The 26,843-nt window shown below is 39.1% G+C and overlaps 1 protein-coding gene across 12 annotated transcripts in view; it reads left to right on the top strand.

Annotated features, from left to right (window-relative positions):
- The window catches only part of celf1 (cugbp, Elav-like family member 1), a 51,343-nt gene extending 26,550 nt beyond the window's left edge, over positions 1 to 24,793 (top strand). For 6 of the 12 annotated variants that reach the window (XM_069687591.1, XM_069687589.1, XM_069687592.1 and 3 more), the window contains 11 exons: positions 5,411 to 5,459; positions 6,660 to 6,794; positions 8,585 to 8,664; positions 8,840 to 9,001; positions 9,118 to 9,187; positions 11,360 to 11,479; positions 13,138 to 13,251; positions 13,338 to 13,523; positions 14,598 to 14,618; positions 15,737 to 15,880; positions 17,593 to 19,895. In XM_069687591.1, the coding sequence (XP_069543692.1) occupies positions 5,411 to 5,459; positions 6,660 to 6,794; positions 8,585 to 8,664; positions 8,840 to 9,001; positions 9,118 to 9,187; positions 11,360 to 11,479; positions 13,138 to 13,251; positions 13,338 to 13,523; positions 14,598 to 14,618; positions 15,737 to 15,880; positions 17,593 to 17,720 (1,209 nt within the window). In that variant the 3' untranslated portion in view covers positions 17,721 to 19,895. Of the gene's footprint in view, positions 1 to 5,410; positions 5,460 to 6,659; positions 6,795 to 8,584; positions 8,665 to 8,839; positions 9,002 to 9,117; positions 9,188 to 11,359; positions 11,480 to 13,137; positions 13,252 to 13,337; positions 13,524 to 14,597; positions 14,619 to 15,736; positions 15,881 to 17,592; positions 19,896 to 23,985 lie in introns of those variants that run through there. The other 6 variants (XM_069687588.1, XM_069687597.1, XM_069687587.1 and 3 more) reach the window with 4 other exon arrangements.
- The last annotated feature ends 2,050 nt before the right edge of the window (positions 24,794 to 26,843 follow it).

The raw sequence follows: 26,843 nt of genomic DNA, 5'->3' as shown, positions 1-26,843 counted from the left end.
CAGAGACAGCTGAGTACTACTCATAATACCACGTTGTACCACAGGATGATACATTGAGTCACTAGCATAAGGTTTGCCCTCAGTCCAACATCAGAAGTAGAAGTGGTTTATTCTAACTTCTCAAAAACTTAATACACAATAATTGTTGAATGTTTTGGCAAAACAGAGGCAGAACAAGAGTCATCATCAATCAACAGCTGTTTGATAGTTTGATGCTGAACTCACTACGTTTCTGATGGTAGCTGTTGCGAGGCATTAACCCGTGAGAAAATCCGTCACGTTATTTTCCGACCCAGGGTTAGAATTTCTTTACATAGTTCGCTTCTGTATAATGTTTCTGTGAGCAATGATATGTTTAGTTTGTTGATACGTGGTTCAGAGCGTTTGCAGACTGCTGTACGCTACAATGACTCACTAACGCCCCCTAATGTACAAAGAAATGAGATTCTTACAAATTGCGCCTTTAAGAGTGTCATTTCTTTGATTTCTTGAATGCATTGTACTCATGACTTCTTTATAATCTTTAGAGCTAGTGGACAACAAATCAGGGGATGGGACTGAAAGTTACAGGGAACATAACGGATAGCCAAATATTGTGTACAAATTATGGGAAGGATAGCATGTCAGTCGCCAGGATTTCATTGGTTGATGAATTTAAAAATGACATAATTGCTCCAATGATTCTCAGCTGATAATTGCGTCATATAATGTGGAGCCTCGGCATCAAACTCGTGCCACCATTAAAACGTGCCTGTGAATAGAGATTTTTAATTCTCCGCCTTTATTTACTTTACTCACACTGCTTTCTGTGTTAGAGTGCAACTTAATGAGGTTGAGAGTGGGCTCACCACACGCAAACAAAGCAAGCATCACCAAAATAGACCTTTTTAGTAAATGACTTGATTGCAACGGTGTATCAAAACACACGCATATAAAGATATATACATTTTGAAATATAGGATGTTGGATATAGGTCTTCAGCTGCTTAAAAGACCTTCATCGAGAGCAGGCTTTTTAAGGACCGTTTTAATTACAGCAACCTTAAAATCCTGTGGTATATAATGGTATACTAATATACTTGTTAATAAAGATAGATTGATTAGATCTAATACGGAAGTAATATAGAGCATGGAAAAGACCTAATAAGCCTTGTAAAAAAGACTTCCAAAAAGTAAGTATATAATGGTATACTGATATACCTGTTAATAAAGATAGATTGATTAGATCTAATATGGAAGTAATATAGAGCATGGAAAATACCTAATAAGCCTTGTAAAAAAAGACTTCCACAACCTTAGGTATTGTTTGAAAACATTATTAAAACCTGAGAATTTCAGAAAAATAATTCCCAACATTTTTTTAAAACGTCATTTTCACAGCCTTTATTTGTTGCGATCGCAATAATTAATGGAATTCAAGCTATCCCTGCAATATGTCTGCCAATAAAGATATAAATGCATAAAGTAAGTCTTTCGAGACCAAATTTGCATTATCAGCAAAAGTAACTCCTCATTCACAGTCAGCAAGGCTCTTCAACTTCTCCTCTAATTATCAAAGCAAACCATTTGCTGGCTGACCGGAAAAACTGGAACAACCAGACAAATCACAAGTGAAGGAAATGTGGTCCTGACGAATATGTTACATTTGTTTTGACGACCTTTAGTCGTAAGAAAGGGCCTTTTGTTTTTGTGCACAGTCTGTGTTCAATTAATATTATTTAATTATTATTATTATTATTATGATTATTTATGTTTGTTAAAAGGTTGGAAAAAAGCACGTCTCCAGTGGAGCAATCTGTAAATCTCCTTCAGGTTCCAAAGGTTCAGGGTTTAAATCCCCTGCTGGCTAAATCCCGCCTGCTGCAATGTGTGCTTGTGGTTTACTTTCACATGCTTCTGGTGAATTAAAACAAGAAGCATTCAACTGCTTGCAATTTCCTCCAACCCCAATCATTGTTTATTACAACTATATTTGTATTGTATTATTTTTCTTCTGTAAAGCACTTTGAATCGCCAGGTTAAGTTTTCTTTAATTTTGATTTTCATCTCCAGCACACACTCACACATATAGCATTAATGACATTAGGTACATACGTAACTCTGTTACAGTATTTGGCTGACACCAGGCAATCCCACACTTGTAGTGAGGATGTTTTAAATGTATCTTCTAACTTATGCATTACACAAATAAGAGGGCTGTTAAGAGCTAAATAAAAACATGAATACTCACATGGAGATCGTATTCTACAACCACGTTTCCAAAAAAGTTGGGACGCTGTGTAAAATGTGAATAAAAACTGAATGTAATGATTTGCAAATCACATAACCCCATATTTATTTGAAGATAAAAAAAAACTGAAATACAAATATTGTTTTATGAAAAATATATACTGAGTTTGAATTTGATGCTCGCAACACATCTCAGAAGGTTATGACAGGGGCAACAAAAGACTGGAAAAGTTGACAAGGAAGGAAATCAATATTGGATGGTCGTGATCTTCGGGACCTCTGGAAGCACTGCATTAAAAATAGACACAATTCTATAGTAGATAACCTTGTCTGGGCTCAGAAACACTGAAAAACCATCATCTGTGAACACAGTTCATCGCTGCGTCCACAAATGCAGGTTAAAACTCTCCGAAGAAGAAACCAGATAGAAACATGATCCAGAAACACCGCCGCCTTCTCTGGACCGAGATCATTGAAGATGGACTGATGTGAAGTGGACAACTGTCCTGAGGTCTGATGGATCACAATCTGAGATTCTGTTTGGAAATCATGGACGCTGCATCCTCCAGGTTAAAGAGGAGAGGGACCATCCAGCTTGTTATCAGCTCAGTTCTAAAGCCAGCATGTGTGATGGTACAGGGATGCATTAGTGCACATGGCATGGGTAGCTTGAACATCTGGAAGGAAGCATTAATGCTAAATGATATATTCAGGTTTTGGAGCAACATATGCTGCCATCCAGACAACGTCTCTTTCAGGGAAGGTCTTACTTATTCAAGCAATACTGCATTCTGCATGTTTTTCAACTGCACGGCTCTGTTGTGGAAGAGTCTGTTATAAACTGGCCTCCTGCAGTCCAGAACTTTCAGCCATTTAAAAAATTTGGCGCATCATGAAATGAAAAATACGACAAAGGAGAGCCTGAACTGTTGAGCAGCTAAAATCCTGTTAGGCAAGAATGGGACCAGATTTCACTTTAAAAACGTAAGCAACTGGTCTCTCAAACATTTACATAGTGTTGTTAAAAGAAGAGGTAATGCAACTTTTCTGAGACGTGTTGCTGGCATCAAATTCAAAATGATCATATATTTTTCATAAAACAATTGCATGCGGTTCTGACCAAAATGTTTTTTTTTTTATTAAATTTCCTACACTTTATAAAAGAACTGTCTAAAAGACCTGTTGATGGTTTAGAATGAAGCAATTGTTGAGGACACAGGAAGATCTATCAGAGAGAAGCACTCTGCATCGTATAAATCAAGCCTGACAGACGTTTCCAAAGCCACTGTACTTAACAATGCATCTGTGGCAGCGTTGGGCAAGATGCATTTTTTTTCTAATAGTTACAATAAAATTTTTGAAGACAAATGTGAAGTCATTACTACCAACAGCCAAAGGAAGAAGAGGCTCAACAGACTCTTAGAGAGAATCGAATCAAAAAGTCAACCATTACCATGTGATGTACAGTGGGTACGGAAAGTATTCAGACCCCTTTAAAATTTTCACTCTTTGTTTCATTGCAGCCATTTGCTAAAATCAAAAAAGTTCATTTTATTTCTCATTAATGTACACTCAGCACCCTATCTCGACAGAAAAAAACAGAAATGTAGAAATTTGTGCAAATTTATTAAAAAAGAAAAACTGAAATATCACATGGTCATAAGTATTCAGACCCTTTGCTCAGTATTGAGTAGAAGCACCCTTTTGAGCTCGTACAGCCATGAGTCGTCTTGGGAATGATGCAGCAAGCTTTTCACACCTGGATTTGGGGATCCTCTCCCATTCTTCCTTGCAGATCCTCTCCAGTTCCGTCAGGTTGGATGGTGAACGTTGGTGGACAGCCATTTTCAGGTCTTTCCAGAGATGCTCAATTGGGTTTAGGTCAGGGCTCTGGCTGGGCCAGTCAAGAATGGTCACAGAGTTGTTCCGAAGCCACTCCTTTGTTATTTTAGCTGTGTGCTTCGGGTCATTGTCTTGTTGGAAGGTGAACCTTCGGCCCAGTCTGAGGTCCAGAGCACTCTGGAAGAGGTTTTCTTCCAGGATATCTCTGCACTTGGCCGCATTCATCTTTCCTTCAATTGCAACCGGTCGTCCTGTCCCTGCAGCTGAAAAACACCCCCATAGCATGATGCTGCCACCACCATGTTTCACTGTTGGGACTGTATTGGGCAGGTGATGAGCAGTGCCTGGTTTTCTCCACACATACCGCTTAGAATTAACGCCAAAAAGTTCAATCTTGGTCTCATCAGACCAGAGAATCTTATTTCTCATAGTCTGGGAGTCCTTCATGTGTTTTTTGGCAAACTCTATGCGGGCTTTCATATGTCTTGCACTGAGGAGAGGCTTCCGTCGGGCCACTCTGCCATAAAGCCCCGACTGGTGGAGGGCTGCAGTGATAGTTGACTTTGTGGAACTTTCTCCCATCTCCCTACTGCATCTCTGGAGCTCAGCCACAGTGATCTTTGGGTTCTTCTTTACCTCTCTCACCAAGGCTCTTCTCCCACGATTGCTCAGTTTGGCTGGACGGCCAGGTCTAGGAAGAGTTCTGGTCGTCCCGAACTTCTTCCATTTAAGGATTATGGAGGCCACTGTGCTCTTAGGAACCTTGAGTGCTGCAGAAATTATTTTGTAACCTTGGCCAGATCTGTGCCTTGCCACAATTCTGTCTCTGAGCTCCTTGGACAGTTCCTTCGACCTCATGATTCTCATTTGCTCTGACATGCATTGTGAGCTGTAAGGTCTTATATAGACAGGTGTGTGCCTTTCCTAATCAAGTCCAATCAGTTTAATTAAACACAGCTGGACTCCAATGAAGGAGTAGAACCATATCAAGGAGGATCAGAAGAAATGGACAGCATGTGAGTTAAATATGAGTGTCACAGCAAAGGGTCTGAATACTTATGACCATGTGATATTTCAGTTTTTCTTTTTTAATAAATTTGCACAAATTTCTGCATTTCTGTTTTTTTCTGTCAACATGGGGTGCTGAGTGTACATTAATGAGAAATAAAATGAACTTTTTTGATTTTAGCAAATGGCTGCAATGAAACAAAGAGTGAAAAATGTAAAGGGGTCTGAATACTTTCCGTACCCACTGTACATAGGTGTTTACAACCATACATGTAAAAGCATCCAAAAATGTGTGTAATGAGTACTAATGTCTTATTTATTGCCTTGTTCAGATGCACCATCCAATCCAGATGAAGCCAGCTGACAGTGAGAAAAATAATGGTAAGGAAGTTTTAGCATTTTACTTTCTTCTCTGGTTCTTTCTCAATATTCTCCACTTTCTTCTTTTGTCCTTTTGCTACTAGCAGACAACTTTGTGTTATTTCCTTTGCTAATGATAATGATAACCCAAGTAAAGGTCTTTGCTCAAAACAGTCCTAATTATATTTGTTAATGTAATGAAACCGGTAAACTGTCAAAACGCCATTTGTCTGAGCTGTTCTAGCACCAGCCGGTGAGTTAATGACAACATATTTGGTGGATAGTTGTGGCTCAGTATGTATACGAGGGAAGATCAATAAAATCCAAGGCAGGAGAAAAGTGTGAAAACGTTACGAGTAACTGGAAGAAATTTAATCGCTTGATCATCGTTAGTTCCTGAGTTACACAGGTTTTTGTGAACAGTGGATTTAGTGAATTCTCCGTGGACGTGGCCAGAGGGCGCACGTCAAAATGTTGTGGCGAACTCTGGAAATTGGCAACTGAGACCATTACAATGCTTCAGGAGGGTTGCGGCAATGCAGCGATGGCACTTTGGCTCTCCAACATGATGCTCACAGCGCAACGGAAACGCGCAAGTTTCTCACCCTCAACAACACGATTGCCGCTCCCTGCTACTGCTACTCACCGGATTTGGTTTCCTGCAACTTCTTCCACTTCCCCAAAAATTCACAAACTTTTGATGTTGTGCTCTCTGCTCAACTTTCAGGTGCGTAAACGCAGACGAACCCTTAAAAAAAACGTGTAACTCAGGAACTGATGATGATCGAGCGACAAAATTTGTACCAGTTTCTCGTCAGGGTTATATCTTCCTCCTATTCCGTGCACGTCACGATGCTGCGCTCTGTGCACGAGCGTTAGTCTCGGAACTCATTGATTTATCCCCGTAAAGACTAACTTGAATTCCTGTAGGAAGGCTTAAGCAGGAACCACTGAACTGGAGGAACCATCATAGTAAGCAAACCCTGTTTCAGTGTTGATGCTAATGTGCACCTGAGTGTTGTTTTAGGAAATACTTTGGGAAAACTCTGAACCTATTCTTTAAGCATCACACAGCTTAGCTGTCAGAGGTTTTGTCCTGTAACTAATGACACATGGATGTCATACATGTAAGCTGGGGCAGAATTACACATGCATGTAAATGTATATATAAAGCAGCATTTATCTTGACGGGTGTTTATTGTTGTGTTTTGTTGAATACAGCAGTGGAGGACAGAAAGCTGTTTATTGGAATGATCTCCAAGAAGTGCAATGAGAATGACATCAGACTGATGTTCGCACCGTATGGACAGATAGAGGAGTGTCGGATCCTTCGAGGTCCCGATGGACTCAGCCGTGGTAAGGCATAACAACGAACGTGCTTTAAACAGACAAAATCATCAATTCTTTTGTATTAAATAGACAGTGTAATTCTTTTGTGGTTGCCTATTTTTTATTTGACAAAACTGAATGTTCATTATTTAATGTAGGTATTCAATTCTAACAATTAATCAAATGACAATATGAAAATAATGTGACAACGTGAATGGGCTTCCTCTCCTCTTTCAGTTTTCAGCAGTTTAGCTGTCCGGGTCTGCAGAATCTTTGGTACACTTTCACCAGGCTCAAACTCGTTGACTGCATAAAAAGTGTTCGTAGCTTCCAGCTTCGAAAAATGAGGCCAATGCGGAAGTGCCTTAAACTGCAATTCCACCGAGTGCCGCTAGAGGTCGGCTCCAAAAAGCACTAGTTTCCATTGACCCCCATTCAAATTCTCAATCAACAATTTTTTTTTTTACAAGTTTCCTGTATGTCATTCGCTAAATTCACTGTTTTAGATTAGTGTTCTGGTCATCTATCTGAAAGTAATTCCATCATTAATTATAAAATAAGCTTCAAAAAGCCGTGTTTTGGGGCCGTGTCTGTTTGATTGACAGGTCTGTGGCACAGTCAGATTACGGATATCGGTGGGTGGGACGTAGTTTCACCAGAGTTCCAATCAGATCAGTGAGATCCACCACTCGCTTCTCCCCAGCTTGCCCAAATATGGTCACTTCCTGCTCCAAACAACTCCAAACTAGCTAGATGGCGCCGGACAAATTCTGAACTCGAGGGTTCTTTACGGCCGTTCACGAACAAACGGGTGATGTCACTGCTGGTTGCCGCTTGGCTCAAACCGTAGTTTTCAGCTGAACAGGTTTCTAAAAAAAACCATCTAAAACTAACCAAATGACACTTTTAGACACTTAAATGAAAAACGAAACTGGTAACATTAAAAAAAAAAAAAAAAAAAAAAAAATTAGTGTATAAAACAACCAACAATTCACACTGCATGTCCCGACAAAAAGCCAGAACGTGTTTGTAGAACTTCACATTAAAACTATGTTGAGGCACAGATCATTTCTAAAGCTGAGAGTTAGCTCAGCGGCGTCAAACTTCAAACCACTATTACTCTTTATAGAGTTGACCTACCTGAGCAGGGAGTTTCTTGGTCAGTGAGGAGACCTGGCACCCAATGGTCCCTCTGACGGAGATTCAGAACCTGCTGAAAGAACAAGCATCTCAGAACCAGACAGATTGATCAGGGATGGGCCGGGTTGGACCTTTGCAGAAAACATCCAACTCATCTGACAGTTTATTCAACATGCTTCGGTGTAGAGACAGAAATATCATAAAAGAACAATGAAAAGGTATAAAAGTTGAAAGAAAAAGTTGAGGAACTCAAAATTTTCCTCAGAGAAATATGTCTATGATATGACATGACATGATATGATTCATAAAATGCGATGTGATGTGATATGATATATGTGTTATGATATGATATGTTATGATATAATATGATGTGTTATATGTGTTATGATATATGTTATGATATAATATGATGTGTTATAATATGATCTGATGTGTTATATGATATAATATGATGTGTTATGATGTAGTATGATGTGTCATGATATGATATATGATACAATATGATGATATAATATATGATATCACATGATATGATATATGATGTGTTATGATATAATGTTAGGATATAATATAATATAATATGATATAATATGATATGATATGATATGATATGATATGATATGATATGATATGATATGATATGATATGATACATTACATTGTGTTTCTCTCTTTCAGGTTGTGCATTCGTGACATTCACAGCTAGACAAATGGCCCAGTCAGCCATCAAGTCCATGCACCAGTCCCAGACTATGGAGGTAAAATTTACTTTATTTTTTAATTTTTTTTACATTGTTAGTGAGCTTGATTTCAGAATTGGTGGACTGTTGAAATATTACCAAGGTCGCCCAGTTTATCATTATTGAAAGCAGCAGATTTTTTTTTAAACATATTGGTATTTATTTGACTTAAATTTCCCTCGTGTGTTTTCAGGGCTGTTCATCGCCCATCGTGGTAAAGTTTGCGGACACCCAGAAGGACAAGGAGCAGAAGCGCATGGCCCAACAGCTGCAGCAGCAGATGCAGCAACTCAGTGCTGCTTCCATGTGGGGGAATCTCACCGGGCTCAACAGCCTGGGGCCGCAGTACCTAGCAGTGAGTGTGTATTCATAGCGCAACGTGTGTTTATTCAAAGTGTAACAATCAGCCTGTCGACAAAGCAACTTTCGTTTGAACTTTGTTGTCGCTTGTGTTTTTCCTCGTGGCTTCAGCTCTACCTACAGTTGCTGCAGCAGTCGGCCTCCACAGGGAATGCACTGAACAACCTGCACCCTGTTTCAGGTACACACACACACACACACACACACACACACACACACACACACACACACACACACACACACACACACACACACACACACACACACACACACACACACACACACACACACACACACACACACAATTTATACAGTGGTGTGAAAAAGTGTTTGCCCCCTTCTTGATTTCCAATTTTTTTTGCATGTCTGTCACACTTAAATGTTTCAGATCATCAAACAAATTTAAATATTAGTCAAAGATAACACAAGTAAACACAAAATGCAGTTTTTAAATGAAGGTTTTTATTATTAAGGGAGAAAAACAATCCAAACCCACATGGCCCTGTGTGAAAAAGTGTTTGCCCCCTCCTGTTAAAACAACTTAACTGTGGTTTATCACACCTGAGTTCAATTTCTCTAGCCACACCCAGGCCTGATTACTGACACACCTGTTCTCAATCAACAAATCACTTCAATAGGACCTGCCTGACAAAGTGAAGTGAAGTAGACCAAAAGATCCTCAAAAGCTAGACATCATGCCGAGATCCAAAGAAATTCAGGAACAAATGAGAAAGAAAGTAATTGAGATCTATCAGTCTGGAAAAGGTTCTAAAGCCATTTCTAAAGCTTTGGGACTCCAGAGAACCACAGTGAGAACCATTATCCACAAATGGAGACAACATGGAACAGTGGTGAACCTTCCCAGGAGCGGCCGGCTGAGCAAAATTACCCCAAGAGCGCAGCGACGACTCATCCGAGAGGTCACAAAAGACCCCACAACAACATCCAAAGAACTGCAGGCCTCACTTGCCTCAGTTAAGGTCAGTGTTCATGACTCCACCATAAGAAAGAGACTCGGCAGAAATGGCTGCATGGCAGAGTTCCAAGACCAAAACCACTGCTGAGCAAAGAGAACATTAAGGCTCGTCTCATTTTTGCCAGAAAACATCTTGATGATCCCCAAGACTTTTGGGAAAATACTCTGTGGACTGACGAAACAAAAGTTGAACTTTTTGGAAGGAGTGTGTCCCATTACATCTGGCGTAAAAGTAACACCGCATTTCAGAAGAAGAACCTCATACCAACAGTAAAATATGGTGGTGGTAGTGTGATGGTCTGGGGCTGTTTTGCTGCTTCAGGACCTGGAAGACTTGCTGTGATAAATGGAACCATGAATTCTACCGTGTACCAAAACATCCTGAAGGAGAACGTCCGGCCATCTGTTCGTGACCTCAAGCTGAAGCCAACTTGGGTTCTGCAGCAGGACAATGATCCAAAACACACCAGCAAGTCCACCTCTGAATGGCTGAAGAAAAACAAAATGAAGACTTTGGAGTGGCCTCGTCAAAGTCCTGACCTGGATCCTATTGAGATGCTGTGGCATGACCTTAAAAAGGCGGTTTGTGCTCGAAAATCCTCCAATGTGGCTGAATTACAACAACTCTGTAAAGATGAGTCGGCCAAAATTCCTCCACAGCTGGAAAAGACTCATTGCAAGTTATCGCAAACGCTTGATCGCAGTTGTTGCTGCTAAGGGTAGCCCAACCAGTTATTAGGTTTAGGGGGCAAACACTTTTTCACACAGGGCCATGTGGGTTTGGATTTTTTTTTCTCCCTTAATAATAAAAACCTTCATTTAAAAACTGCATTTTGTGTTTACTTGTTATCTTTGACTAATATTTAAATTTGTTTGATGATCTGAAACATTTAAGTGTGACAAACATGCAAAAAAATAAGAAATCAGGAAGGGGACAAACACTTTTTCACACCACTGGATCTACATTAAATATCAAGGCGACAAATTCTTTTGTGTCACAACTGCCATAAAATGGCTTGTTTCACCATCCTAACTCGATGAAAGTGTAGAAGTGTTGGCATTGTGCATTTATCTGTCCAGTGTGGGAACACCAGATTTAAAATCTTCATATACTGTGGAATACAGAGAGGTTTATCTGGCAGCGAGCGCCTTAACCAGCATTGTGTGAAGGCTTGAAGAGTAAGATTTGAATATATAAATATGTATTGTTGGCTGCGACAAGAACACCAGAACTTATGTCCCCTTTGTTATTCCTCTTAAATCCATCCTCACATCCAGCAAATTTCAGTGGAGAAAATGTGCTGATATATATTTTTTGTATACAGTATTGGTCAGAAGAAGGACTCTTGAACTTGACTATATACGCGTGTCTGTCAGGTCTTAACGCCATGCAGAACCTGGCTGCTTTAGCAGCAGCAGCGACCGCCACCGGTTCACCAACAGGCTCCAGCGCCATGACGACATCTAGCAGCCCGCTAAGTGCGCTAACAAGCTCAGGTACACACAAAAAAAAATTCCAACTACAGTATTGTAAGATTGTCAAGGTATACACGGTAAGGCTTCCTGGTATGTGAGCCAACACAACTGGAACATTTCAGCTTCACAAATTCAACTCTCTTAAGCATCTGTGCAAACAAATATGAATATATATTTCTATAAGCTCTATAAATATGTAAAGAAATTTAAAAAAAAAAAGATATTTTCAATTCAAACTTTAGTTCTTGCTTTTCTACCCAGTCTTCATTTTGATGATGTGGATCATTAACTGAAATTTTTGTGGCACAGTCTGACAGTAACTGTAAAAATGTAACATAGTTTTGTCTTAATATTTCCTATTGTGTTTGTTATTATTTGGAATTTTAGGTCCAAACATGCTAAGGGATAATTAGCTGCTCGTTGTAGCCAAAACTGACATGATAACTGAAATTACAAGAATGTGAAGTGGAAGATATGTTTAAGTTAATTTCTCTAAAACAACAACATTTTTGAGAGCTTTTATCTCAAGAAATAGAGCACTCATTCATGTATTTTTTAATTATTTGTGGCAATGATTTGTCATAGTTTATTTTCTTTATATAAACTAACGCCAGACCTTCCCTCTTCATTCTCAAGCATTTGAAGGCTACAGAAATATAATATTAATAACGGTTAACTATAACTACTGAAGCCCACAATTAAAGACGGTTAAATCATCATCTCCCTGTTGTCCTACCTCCTTCTACCTGAAGTACCTGGAGGGGGCTGCCTTGTCTTGGGCTCAATTTCTAGATAATTAAGGTCTGCTGTTACATTAAATATGTGTTTATGTTGTCTGTATCTTAACCAGCTTCATGAGGTAGTCATTTGGAATAGGTTTTAATTCACCGGCCATTTATTGGTGGGATTTCTTGAGATCATAAATTGTTTGACAAGAACTGCTCGACGAAGAAGAAACTACGATTCATCATGAACGGAAAAGGAAGTTAAAAGGAGAGGAGGACCAAGAGTCACCGCTACTGCAGAGCGTAACTTCATTAGAGTTACTGACTTCAGAAATGTCCAACAGCACCTCAGATTACAGCTCACATCAGTACTTCCTAGAGTTCAGACACATTTCAACATTCACGGTTGCAAAGGTTGAGCGATAAATGAGAACTTCTACAAAGAAACTAAAACTGAAGGAGACCAATGTGATTAAAAGAAGAAAAAGTACAAAGCATGGACACAAGACCATTTTTCATCTGTACCATGTGAGATGAAGAATGGATGGTGTCCGTTTCCATGGTGACGCATGGAGAAGATGTCATGTACAGCATTGACTTGAAAATGAACATTTAACCCAATTTATAGAAAATACCAAGATATATATATATATATATATATATATATATATATATATATATATATATATATATATATATATATATATATATATATATATCATGGTATCGCCATTCAGCCAAAAAATACGGAGATATAATTTTTGGTCTTTATCGCCCAGCCCTAATCCAGGTGACTACCTAATGAAGCAATTCAGAGAATGCCAAGAGTATAGTGAAAATAATAATAATAAAAAAAAGCCCCTGAATTAGTAGGTGTGTCCAAACTTTTGACTGGTATTGTACATTGTGCATCCCTATTTTGTATACTTTTAACATTATATGTTCCCCAAGCAGGCTCCTCCCCCACCTCCAGCAACAACTCCTCAGTGAACCCCATGGCTTCTTTGGGAGCCCTGCAGTCTTTGGCTGCTAGTGCTGGAGCTGGCCTCAACATGGGCTCCCTGGCAGGTAAGAACCCAAAGCTGGACTTGCACAGTTTAAAACATTCTTTTGATTGGATGAGTAATAAGAGCTTGTGTTTTCTTGCGATGCAGGCATGGCAGCACTGAATGGCAGCCTTAGCTCTGGAGGTCTGTCTAACGGCTCAGGAAATACAATGGAGGCACTAAGTCAGGCCTACTCAGGCATCCAGCAGTATGCTGCTGCTGCCCTCCCCAGCCTGTACAACCAGAGCCTGCTGTCCCAGCAGAACGTATCCGCTGCAGGCAGCCAAAAGGAAGGTGGGTTCTGAATGCTGGGATCAGAAAACAAGAGATGAAACAAAAAATACAGATGACTAAAGAATTTTATGGACTGTGAGGAGAGCACGAGGAGTTGGGTGATAATTATTGTTACCAAAGATCCACTGCATGATCGTGTAGTTTTTTTTTTGTACTGTATGTTTTAAAGTATTTCTTTCTTCAGTCCAATTTAGTCCAGTTTTCACTTAAATTGACACCCAGAGAAACCAAAAAACGTCAATAGGCTGCTACAGCCTATTGAAAGGAACAGCAGAGGCAAAGTTACAGAAGTAGGTAGGTAGGTAGGTAGGTAGGTGGGTGGGTGGGTGGATGGATGGATGGATGGATGGATGGATGGATGGATTTATTTATTTACGTATTTATTTATTTGCTGGAGTTTTGTCCAGTTCTTACCTGACACAGGATTTCAGCTGCTCAACAGTTCAGGGTTTGCTCCATTATGCGCCCAGTGTTTTCAGTGGGTGCCAGGTCTGGACTGCAGGAAGCCAGTCTAGCCCCTGGACTCTTCTACTACATACATACATATCACAGGGGCGTGTCCCTGAGTGTGTGGCCCTGGTTTGGGCCTCTGGCCACCCACAGTCATTCAGGACATTTATTTTACGTCAGGCACTCAAATTACGAAGTCATAGAGTGTCCCACAAAGGTAGTTCAGATATTGACAGATTCCAGAGAACATTCTCTACTCAATGATAAAAAATATATCTCTACTGGCAATATTTTATGGTGAGACACAAAATAACAATTTCACAAGATTTAATATCTAATATAGAAAGTTGATAAAAGTATTATCAAAGAAATGATGAAAGATCTGGATTGCCTAGACAGTCCTGAAATAAACAAAATATAGCATGAAGGGTTCGCCCCTATTATGACCAAGATATGAGCTTAAAAGTGGAGGTAGTGAAATAAACCTAGGGTTTATAATAAAGTCCCAGGTTCCTCACAAAATGAGTTATGCATTTAAGCTTAAACTACTGATGTTGGCAAGTGTGACGTGTGTGTGCTGTGTTTTAATCTAAGGACTGTCTTTTTTTAAATCCGCTGCTTCAGCCAGCAACAGGCGCGGCACCGGTAAGACGTCACCACCTTCTCTCTGACATGGCCTCAGATCATAATGTCAACATTTACACTTTGAAACCAGATCCAGTCCATAACACAATGCTTTTCCTTGTCTGTGTCTTAATAATAGCCATACTTCTCAGATATTTTCAGCCCATTTGTTTGATATTGTTTAGTTTTTTTTCTTCTTTATAATGAATGTCTTATTTGATAGAATAAAGTCTACAAGGGTCATTTGTTAGACAGAAAATATGAATGTAAAAATTTGCATTGGCAAACCGTGAGCACAGATTGAATTTTGGGACCTCTTCCATTCCTGATGTAACTTATATAAAAGTTGAATATATTATAATTTGTGTGAAATTCACATACAAATGTAAATAAAAGTCTGTATTTACTGTGAATTACAACAACAACAAAAATTCTAAACTGCATTTAATGGGTTTTTTCAGGCTGCTTTTAAGTGTAGGAAGGAGAGGAGGCATGGACTGGTTCACCTGCTGTGATAATAATAATAATATTTTGTTATAATGCAGGATGAAGTCGGATTCACAATACATTTACAATTTATAGATTATTTTCAGTTTCTGTCGTCAGATAGTAAACATGTATTTGTTAATGAGTAAAATTTTGACCATTCTGCCAAACTACAGAAAAAATAAAATATTATAATAATTTTATGACTTGACATAGACAAAGTAAACACAAGCACCAGTTTACAGGTCGGAGCAGCTGTGCTGTGAGATTGAATGGATATAGATAGTTAAAAGGAGTGAATAAAGAAAGTTAAGTTGAGTGCAGGCATCTGCTCCTACGTTTAAAGGAGCTGCTGGTGTTTATTTATGCTGGTAAAACAAAAAAAAAGTCTGACAAAACAACTCAAAATTACATTATTTATGTGACTGCTGGAGCTGATAAGCAATCTTTGCACTCTGTTTACTAATTTGCATAAATTAATTCCATAGTTTGTTTTCTTGACCACAGTTTTTTGTACTACATGAGCTCTCAGAGGCTCTATGTCATACTGTTTAATTTGCTAAACATTTTTATTTCATCACAATCGTATTTGGAGTCAAATTGTGAAAAACAACCTTTGTATAACTGGTAAAAATGTACTCTTTGATTGGCAGGTCCAGAAGGTGCGAACTTGTTCATTTACCACCTGCCCCAGGAGTTTGGAGACCAGGACCTGCTCCAGATGTTTATGCCCTTCGGAAATGTCATCTCTGCAAAAGTCTTCATTGATAAACAGACAAACCTCAGCAAGTGTTTTGGTGAGTTCAGGCCAAATACTGTTTCATGTTTTGTCCTTTTAAATAAAATGATCAATAAAATGTTCGAACAGCCCCCAATTTAATTAAATGCTCCCCAAATTTTTCATTCCAAAAACAGGTATGTGGAGCCAGGGTGAATACGTATACATTAATTGACTATTTAGTGTCCTTGATTCTTCCAGTATTTGTTGGCCTTTACCCAGCTGCTTTGTCCTCTACTGAAGTATTGTTGTCGTGATTCACTGATTGGCTCGGTTATTTGGGAGCAATAAGATCAGTCATGTGACAGACAAAGAGCACACAACCTTGTTCCCAAAAAAGTGGCGCACTGTAAAATGTAAGTAAAAACCGAATGTGATCATTTGCAAATCATGTAAACTGATATTTAATTGAAAATAGAACAAATACAACATATCAAATGTTGAAACCATGACATTTTATTCTCTTTCTAGGAAAATATGTGCTCATTTTGAATTTGCTGCCAAATTTGATTTTAAAAAAATGGGGACAGGCATGTGTTGCATCATTTCTTCTCTTAACAACACTCTGCAAACATTTGGGAAATGAGCAGACCAGTTGCTAGAGTTTCCAAAGTGAAATGTTGTCCCTGATACAGCATGGTACAGGATTTCTGCTTCTCAACAGTTCGGGGTCTCCTCTGTTATGTTTTTATGATGCACCAGTGTTTTCAATGGGTGACAGGTCTGGACTGCAGGCAGGCCAGTGTAGCACCCGGACGAGACGGATACAGGCTTTTGAACTGCGCACTGATAACAAGCTGGATGGTCCCTCTCCTCTTTAGCCTGGAGGACTCTATTTTAATGATATTAAGTACCGTGGATAATGAAATCCTCCAATTCTTTTGACAATTTGACATTTAGAAACATTTTTCTCAGATTGATGCCCTATTTGCCTGCACAGTCCTTCACAGGCACCCACGCCGTCTCCAAACCGAGGAAAGCACCTGTACACTGCAACACCGCAAGTCGTGCAAAACAGGCCACGATTTAGACATGTGACAGGTTTTATATTTATAAACTTTAATAAATAGGCAACCAGCACCTCCACGCTGAACTGGACCCCAGCTGAGTTTATTTTTAAACCCAAACTGCTAAAGTACTGAACATTATTGGACACCTAGCATGCCTTGTTATGGACATCTGGCTTTGATTAACAGCAAGACAATAATGGCAAAATACTTTGCTGAGAAGACTACAGATGTCCCATCATATTTTATTCCCATTTGTCTTCTGTGAGGACCCGTCCTACTCTGGTTCTTAATGGCTAGCACTCAGCATTTGTTTGCTGAGACGGTTCAGGTAACAATATCAGCCAATCAAAAACAGTCTAGGGACGGGTGGGGAAAAACAAGGCGATAAATCAGATCAATTACACATCACGTTTGCACGTCACACAGGCGTTCTGATTAAATACGCCGGTGCATTTAAACACCAGAACAGTTGACACGAAATCATCAGTCGAAATGATTTCAAATGAAAACGGTGTGCATGCAGCCACAGGTAATGTTTCTGTGTTGAGACATGATGGAGGGACTTTTGTTCTTAAAAGGCGGTAAGGAGTGAGTGGTGATTGTAGAAAGGATTGGGAGGGATGTTTTTGCAATAATTTTTGTTATTGCAATATTGCAAATTTTTTGAGGAAACTATGAGAAAGTTGGTTGGAACTATTCTGAGTGTTTTGTATTTCTCCAGGCTTCGTGAGCTACGACAACCCGGTGTCGTCACAGGCAGCCATCCAGTCGATGAATGGTTTCCAGATTGGTATGAAAAGGCTGAAGGTGCAGCTGAAGCGCTCAAAGAATGACAGCAAGCCCTACTGACGGTGCTGAAGCACTGCAGACGTAGCTAGGCAGGGTGGTGTCATGGTAAGTGGAGTACGAATTACCAAGTAAGACTGGTCCACTCAGAAACATGTCTGTGCATTGACAGGCCTGCTTCACTGCCTCTCCTGGTCATTATAACATGTCCAGGCAAAGGAAACACATGAAGATACATGTGAGAGATTTCAGGCCTGACTGTATTCTCCTTGTGTTCTTTTGTGCTTCATGCACTTTGGTTTCGTTCTAACAAAATACGAGATACAGGTCTATTTTATTCGAAGTTAAAATGGTGTCCGTTTGCTGTGGTAGATAATGAGTTGAGTTGATTGTTAACATTTGTTGCACATTGATCATTGGGTGCCAAATGCATGTTTCTTACTTCCCAAATAACTTTCCCTTTCCACTTCCACCCACACTCATCATAAAAAGCTTCTCAAAGCAGGCAGCAGCTGGAAAAAGACATGTTTACATTTGATTCTGAAAAAAACTAAATCATTACAAGGTTTTTTTTACATTTCCCAAAGCAGATGTGGGTTTTTTTTCCTACTTTTGAATTGGGTGTCTGCATTATCTCTTTGAAATGGAGACAATGTATGTGATAAACACTCAAATTAGTTTGAGATTGAAGGGTACAGAGGGTACATTTGTCCCAAAGGAGGAGTTCCACCAAAAAAACAAATGGCACTTAGACATACTCTGTTTATAAAATGTGAGCGTCAGTGTTACGAGGGAAAGAGTCTAAATCAGTGACTACGCTAAAAGTTAAGAAGTCTGTTCGTGCAGTGAACATGGTGTTCTCGTTCTCTGGTTATTTTAACTCCGAGCTGAAGTCACTGAGGTTGGGTTCGACTCCTAATCACAACCTCACGTTACCTCTGGGACGGGGAGGGAAGAGCTGTTACGTGTGCTCCTTTGAGATTTGTGCTCAGGACCGTCACTTGTTTTTCCTGCGTTACATCTAACGACGTCGCAGTAACGCTTGATCATATTTGACGTGTCGTCTGGGTGTAGCAGCTGTTGCGTAGCTTACAACAGTTAAGTGGCCTCAGGTGGCTGGCTACACGTCTGCATATGGTTTGTGTAGTACAGAATCATTGGCTGGAATTGACTTCTTCATCCTCCTGTCAAACAAGTCTACTCATTGTATTTATTGTGCTTTTTTCTTTATCTGGAGATTAGTAAGACCTTTTTTTTTTTTTTTTTTTTTAATGCTGTTGAAACTGCATTTAAATATAGATGTTTCCTGAGTGGCAGGTTAGAGGCCGAGCTGATGTGGGCTGTGCAGCCAAACTGTCAGCTGTAAATAGCAATACTGTGAACTTTGACAATAAAACCGAACTTCGCAGGCTTATTCCACTCACCCAAGAGTCGGTCTGATGCAGATATAATGCTTTTTATGAACCCAATTTATGGTTTTAGTTTATTTCTACTCTGAAACTAGGCATTTTGTACAACCCCATTTCCCAAAAAGTTGTGACGCTGTGTAAAATGTACATAAAAACAGAATGCGATGATTTGCAAATCATGTCAGCACATTCAATTGAAAACAGAACGAAGATATCATATTAAATGTTGAAACTGGGAAATCGTATTGTTTTATGAAAATACGCTCATTTTTTAATTTGATGCCAGCAACACGTTTGTGGGACAGGGTCATGTTTACCACTGGGTTGCATCACCTCTTCTTTTTTACAACACTCGGTAAACAAGCTAGTTGCTGTTTTGAAAGTGAAATGTTGTCCAATTCTTGGCTGATATAGCATTTTAGCTGCTCAGTTTTATTTCATGATGCACCAAAAGTTTTCAATGATTGACAGGTCTGGACTGCAGGAGGCCAGTTTATCAGCGGACTCTTCTACTACGGAGCCATGCTGTTGGAATACGTGCAGAATGTGGTTGGACGTTGTTCTGCTGAAACCATCACAGATGCTGGCTTTAGAACTGAGCTGATAACAAGATTTCCATGATTTCCAAACAGAATCTCAGATTGTGATCCATCAGACCTCAGGACAGTTGTCCACTTCACCTCAGTCCATCTTCAATGATCTCGGTCCAGAGAAGGCGGCGGTGTTTCTGGATCATGTTTCTATCTGGTTTCTTCTTTGGAGAGTTTTAACCTGCATTTGTGGACGCAGCGATAAACTGTGTTCACAGACGATGGTTTTCACAAGTGTTCCTGAGCCCATGCAGTGATTTCCACTCCAGAATAGTGTCTGTTTTTAATGCAGTGCTGCCTGACAGCCGAAGATCACCACCATCCAATATTGCTTTCCAGCCTTGTCCCTTGTGTTCAGAGATTTCTCCAGATTCTCTGAATCTTTTAATGATATTATGAACCGTAGACGATGAAATCCACTAATTCTTTGTAGTTTGACGTTGAGGAACATTATTTTTAGATTGTTCCACTATTTTCCCACAAAGTCTTTCACAGAGTGGTGAACCTCTCCCCATCTTCACTGCTGAGACGCCGCCTCTCTGAAATCATCTTTTTATACCCAATCATGTATAACGATCTGTTGCCAGGTAACCTAATTAGTTGTGAGATGTTCCACTTGGTGTTTTTTTTTTTTTTTAGCTTTACACAACGTTTCCAGTCTTTTGTTGACCCCGTCCCAACTTTTTTGAACTGTGTTGGTGGCATCAAACTTAAAATAAGCACTTATTTTTTTTAATAAAATAATGTAATTTCCCAGTTTCAACATTTGATATTTTGTTCTATTTGAAATTAAATATGGGTTTACATCATTTGCAAATCATCACGCTCTGTTTTTATTTACATTTTACAGTGTCCCCATTTTTTTGGGAAACATGGTTCTATAAATGTATCAACAACCCGCTGCTGATTTCCTGCTAGTTAGCAGCTAGCTATTTTATTGAAGTCCACACCACGTGTCTCTCACTTGATATCTTGTGTTATTGGAGAATTCATTTAAATTCCTCAAGAGAAACCTGTTAGTTGCTTCCAGAAAACCATGTTTTTATATATATAGCTTCGAAGCAAGTCAAATGTTGAGATGTATATTTAAACTATTATGCCTTTTCTATTTTTATATAGGTTTTATACTTCCCGTGTGTGTGTGGGGAGCTATTTATTGCCTTAATTATTTATCTGAATTGAAATCGCTTTGAAAGACAAATGTGAAGTCTGCAACTCCATTTTATCTCCTGGTGTGTATCCTGTTTTTGCCTGTTTCCTTTTGGTGATGTGTACTACATGTCAGTGTGGCATGAACTGTGTATCAAGGATCCCTCAGTGCCACCACGGACTCTATGTCATACATGCCTTCATTGAAATAAATCACTCATTTTCCAGAAACACATGGACTTAGCTTATTCTAAAAGTAAATTTTCAACATGTGCCTCTTGGTCTTGTCTTTCTATATGAATAAATAGCCATCATATGCACAAGATGAAGTACTGAGCATATTTCTGATCCCAGAATCAGTTTTAAAACTGATTCCAGGTCTAAGTGCAAATATTGTGGCCGGGACAGCCATCGTACAATTATGTGTGATATGGGCAAATCCAGGGTGCCAAGATTTTTTTTTTTAATGATAAATAAGTTGAATGCCATAGTGTGTTTGGTGTAATTTTGTACTGTGAACCTCATGTTATGTTCGTGCTTTTATATATTGCACACAAAAGCATTTATTTTCAAAAACATATGTTTCAGGGACTTTTTGGTCAAAGCCAAACCAGCTGCGTTGTTATGGGTTTAACTCCAATTCTATATATGAACACACACACACACACACACACACACACACACACACACACACACACACACACACACACACACACACACACACACACACACACACACACACACAGGCAGACACAATTACTTTAATTTAAAGACAGAAAAACTGCTCGATACCAATTTATTAAAAGCCAGGCATGAAGTCAAATGTTTGTTTTAGTCAACAACCACGAAAAGTTGTTATTTGCAACACAGAAGTGTTTCAGTCTAAAGTTTAGGGTGAGATACACATTTTTGTGTTCTTCAGGCTCTTGTGTTTTCACAGATTTGATTTTTAAATTAAAAGACGGATACCACGTTAAAGTTCCAAGTCTCAGCTTTAAGTAGGTTTACATCAAAACGCAATGAATTTTGTGCGAGTTACAGTTTGGACTTCATACTTCTTGCACAGCGCTGAAATGTTTTCACTACATCAACTGTTATTGGGACAAAACTTTGGCCCGCTGCAACATGTGGTCAATTCAAAAGTCATCACTATGTTAGATATTTTTGCATCAAAATATGCAAAAATATCTAACATAGTTATCTATATCTCCTTCAGTCTACGTTCAAACACATTCATGGATACTCGACATCACGGGTTGTCAACGGGGTTCAGTTTGGTCAAACAGGGAGTCTGCAGTGATAGTCAATATTTATTTGTAATTTGTACTGTTTGATCAAACTTCATCCATCATCAGAATGATGTCAGATTTTTTAATTTTGTTTTCAGAATTTCATCACCAACATTTTGACTGTTTTAAGCATAAAAAGACAAAAATATACCAGTTTTGCACGTTGAATGTCGTCACCTTAAGTTATTAGAAGGTGGAAAATCTGTTAGTCATTTTCTTTAGTTAGCTGTACAACTAATATGACTACAATTGGCCAGATGATGGCACTATAATCAAACTTGGCAGACAGGTATTTTCAACCAGCTCTTTGCTTCTTATGTTTTTAGTTTTAGCCAAATACACTGCTTCCTTCTTTGAAGCACAAACGTGCTTCAACCTGACAATTGCTGAATATATATCTTTAAATTAAAATTTGATGACGCACAGAGCCGGAAGAAAAAATAAAAATGTATAGCTTTTCAAATACTTTGATTTCCGCTGTAAAAGGGTGTTACATTGCCAGGGCGTAGGTTTGGTCTCAGCAGCCCATCCCTGACTACCAGCGGTATACCAACCCAACTTTGGGAATCACTGATCAAACATAACTTCATTCAAAAACTTGGCTGTATGCAGGGTGATATATACAGAGGTCCAAAAACTGAGCATGACCCAAAAATGTTTATTTCCCTAATCTACACATGTGCTTTTAGACGTTTGGATTGCTAAAACTGGATAATGATGGCGAGAAACCCATGTCAGCAAGCAATAGTCTAAATAATCTGTCAAACAGTATTGCATAGGAAGAAGTGGTGGATCTGACCGATCTGATCGGAAACCTGACGATACTACGTCCCACCCACCGATAGCTGTAACCTGACTGCATCACAGGCCTGTCAATCAAACAGACACGCCCCCAAAAACACAGCTTTTTAAATCTTATTTATAATTAATGAGGGATTATTTTCCGATGGACCTCCAGAACACTAATCTGGAAGAGTGAATTTAGCAAATGACATACAGGAAACTTTTTATTGACTTAAGAATTTCATGAGAGAAGTTGAATGTATTGCTGCCTTCAACATGATGTTATTTCTGTTCATTTCTCTCTCCATCCTCTACTCCCGGTTCCTCGGTGACTCCTTACTTGTCTCCTCTTCAAATGTATTCAAAATCATTTTTGTCATTTTATTTCACCTTTTGTGTTTTGAGTTTGCGTCATGTTGGATTTGAATGATTAAAACGGGTCAGAAACATTAGCAAGCACCATGTGTTTTTATACAATAATACTAACTTAGATTATGATGACATCATGCTTGGTTTGCGCTGTTAAACTGAGCTGAGTGATCAGGACCTGCTTGTCCTCTTTGACCTCCATCACCTCTCATCTTTGTAAACTCCACTACCATTATTAATATTGTTTTTTACGGGCTGTTCCTTCAAGGTCACATGTTTGGAAGGATCGCTGCAACTCACTTTCAGGTTTTCACCACATGTGGTTAGAGCACCTCGAATATTATAGGATTTCCATCTGCCAATCATTTTAGAGCGGATGAAGTTGGAGGTGTGGTACGGAGCGTTTTAGGGCTCACAGAAATGTTTTGATGGTCGTGTCCCGCAGGACCGTGCAGGACCGACAACCTTGGACACCGGCTGTCGCCTGCATGTTGTCACTAATCCTGTGCGAGGTCGAGTTTTACCGAGGCTGACATCCGTTTGTGTTTGTTTCCGTTGCCATCCACCGGAATTTGGTAGCATGTGCCCCTTCGACACCGACCGTTGAGCATTTAGATTTGACCGCAAAACAGAAATGTTCATTCTTGGTTTCCTTTTCTGTCTTCTGTCTGTTTTTCCATTTGCTGTTTAACCTAGTTTTGTCTCCCTGTTGTGTTTCTTCCCCTTTTGTTTTTTCCAGATCTCTTCCTGTTTGCTCCTAGCATGTTGATGTGCCGTCACAGTTCATCGTCCAGTCCTTGTCGTCTGCGCTTCTCTGATGTTTCAGATTTCACGTTTGACCTTGTGTTTTTGACATTGAATCTTCGGCAGGTTTTGTTTTGGATGTTTTTTCCCCCCACGATGTCTTGCTGTGCTGCTGGCGTGGGCGCTAGAGATACTGCTACCAAACATGTTCAAAAGCTCAAATCATTCGTTCAGTTATTACGAGTAAAACAGAATATTTATTTTTCTAGAGCTTACTGATGTAACCACTAGATTTCTACAGAATCAGTTTACATGAGTTTGATTTCCTCTCCTGTGTTGCGGAGCAGTGTCTCCAGTGCACCTGTCCTCTGGGTTTGTTGTTTCTACGGGAAAGCAGCTGCTGTATCTGAAGACGATGTTGTGTGTGAGTGCCGGTGTGTGTCCCATAAGTTAAAAGAATATTTCAAGCAACTTAGTGATCAAATGTTGTTGGATATTTTTTTTCTGCTAGACTAGCCAAGGATTCATCCTTCGGGTTCCCATCTGAGTGATATTGTCAGGAAGTAACGTTTAATACCAGCGGTAAAGAAATCCGTTTTTACTTTCCAATCACGCTTGGCTTCTTTTTTTTTCTGCACAGAATCAGACACAAAAACCCACAAGAGATCATTTTGTCACAATATATTTAGGATGCATGTTTTTTTTGTTTTTGTTTTTTATATCTGCACTGAAAGTCTTGATCTGGTTTGTGTGAAGTTGAATTTGATTAATAAACGTGTGCCAAATATTTTGCACAATCAGTATTCCCCTTCTCTTTTGGATTTGTTTGGTCGGTCCAACTAATTGTAGAGGCAGAAGGTTGATTATTGTTGCAGTTGGTTATATATATACATATATATACATGTTTATATACAGCAGGTGTTACTGAAGAGCTAATGTCATGTTGACCGGCTGCAACAATGTTTGAAAGGACATTTTCATAGAACGATAACTGTGTCAGAATTGTAATAAATCACAGAATACAGTATTTCACCATTATTCTTATGATCATCAGTTAAAACGACCCGTTCAACGAGTGAATCTTGTTTTCTTTTGAAAATGAAAAAATACATTCATGTAAAGCAGAAATTTTCATTATGGATTTTTCTGCAGATCGTTTTCATCTTTAATCGATTGTTTGTTTTGTAAACATTTTGAAAATTATGAGAAAAGCTCAAAATGATGATCAAAATAGCTGCAAACTTACTGCAAGGAGCGTGACAGAGTAGATGGATCCCGTCTGGACCTTTAAAAGGTTCCTTGTGTTGGATTTAGGGAAATCAGTTGGCAGAAATAGAATATAGTCACTTGGTGTAAGTCTGCAGTCTCACCGCTAGAGGGCGCTAAAGGAGGTGATAATGGTCCAACGTGTTTGATGTGTTTCCTGCTTCGGTTGCCACGGTTACCAGTTTCTTTTTTCCCGCTAACGCGATCGCTGCCATGTAGGACGGCCTTGATTTTGGGATTTCATCCAAAGTCTGACAGGAAGTCTGTGCAGTTGCTTTTTTTTTTTCATATCACGGTACGACATGAAACCGGTCCGAGCTGGAACATGAAATTAGTTTTGTGAGAAATTATACAGACGTCATACTCACGAGCAGTGGTGGCTTTTGTTTTTTCTGAATAATTCACTGAATAATTCAGACCGCCACTCATTTATCCTCCAGAGTGTAATCAAACATTCATCCACGATGACCTGCTGCTTTACTTTAGAGGTTTTCGACAGTTTTATAGACAGAAGTTTAAACGTAACAGTCGATTCGTTGAAAGTTTATTATTAATGAACTGTTAACTATTATTAAAGAACTGCAACTTCTTTCTGTTTCTCCAAAATGTGACGAGACATTTGATGAATGCTCCCCGGCAGGTTTCACAGTCAATGTTGAAATCAGAGGAACATGAATAGGCTCCGCCTCCTGCTTCATTGCTCATGAAATGTTTCTGGATGTTAAAATTTTGAAACCTCGAAGTTGGATTAATGGACGACATAAATTACACAGATGGCAAGAAATATTAGTAGAAAATGCTGAAGTGACATATTCGGAAGTGATTATAATAAAGCCACACTTCTAATACGTGGGTGGATCCGAAGAAGCAGCAGGGAGCTGAATCCACCAGCAGGGGGTAGCGGGGAACCACGTTTGTGTTATTGTGGGTGAGAGACTGGAAACATGTTGGAGGACTTCACACCTCCTTGAGGTGGTTAGCAGCGAATGTTTTTCCCTCCGATTCCTTTGTACGTCGCGGTCGAACTCGGTGTTGACAGACCGACTCCGGGGGAGCAAATTCATGATGAATGTCAAAGAAAATTAAATGTTTTTGTTCGTTTTTTTCGTTGTCTAGTCAGCAAAACTGCTGAACATCTTCGATTGGACGTTAAATCTGTCATTTTCCTGACTGGATTTCCTTCCATTTATAACACTAACAAATCAGACACTGAAACTGACGACATCACAATCTGTACTTTTATTTACGTCATATTTATTGAGTTTAATAACTCGATGACAGCTTACATATGGCCTGTTAATTAGCCGATATTAATATTAATATTATTTAATTATTACTCCGTCACTGTTTCCCAGATGGAGTAACGACATGAATGAAATGACGTGTCAGCAAATTAATTTTTGTATTTACTTACAAACTGGATCGAGTTTCGTGCTCCCTGCTCTTGAAAATCTCTGGTTCATATCAGTGAGTTTCCTTCGAGTGTAATAAATAAATATATATATATACATATATATATATATGAATATATATATATATATGTATATATATATATATATAAAGGGTTTGGACACAGTATGTATTTAT

This window comes from Brachyistius frenatus, unplaced genomic scaffold (assembly GCF_029030835.1).
Source record: "Brachyistius frenatus isolate BFR_SWC_R1_liver_20210118 unplaced genomic scaffold, ASM2903083v1 Contig_476, whole genome shotgun sequence".
Lineage (NCBI taxonomy): Eukaryota > Metazoa > Chordata > Actinopteri > Embiotocidae > Brachyistius > Brachyistius frenatus.
Note: the sequence above shows the minus strand (reverse complement) of the source record. Positions and strands in the feature narration are given on the sequence as shown.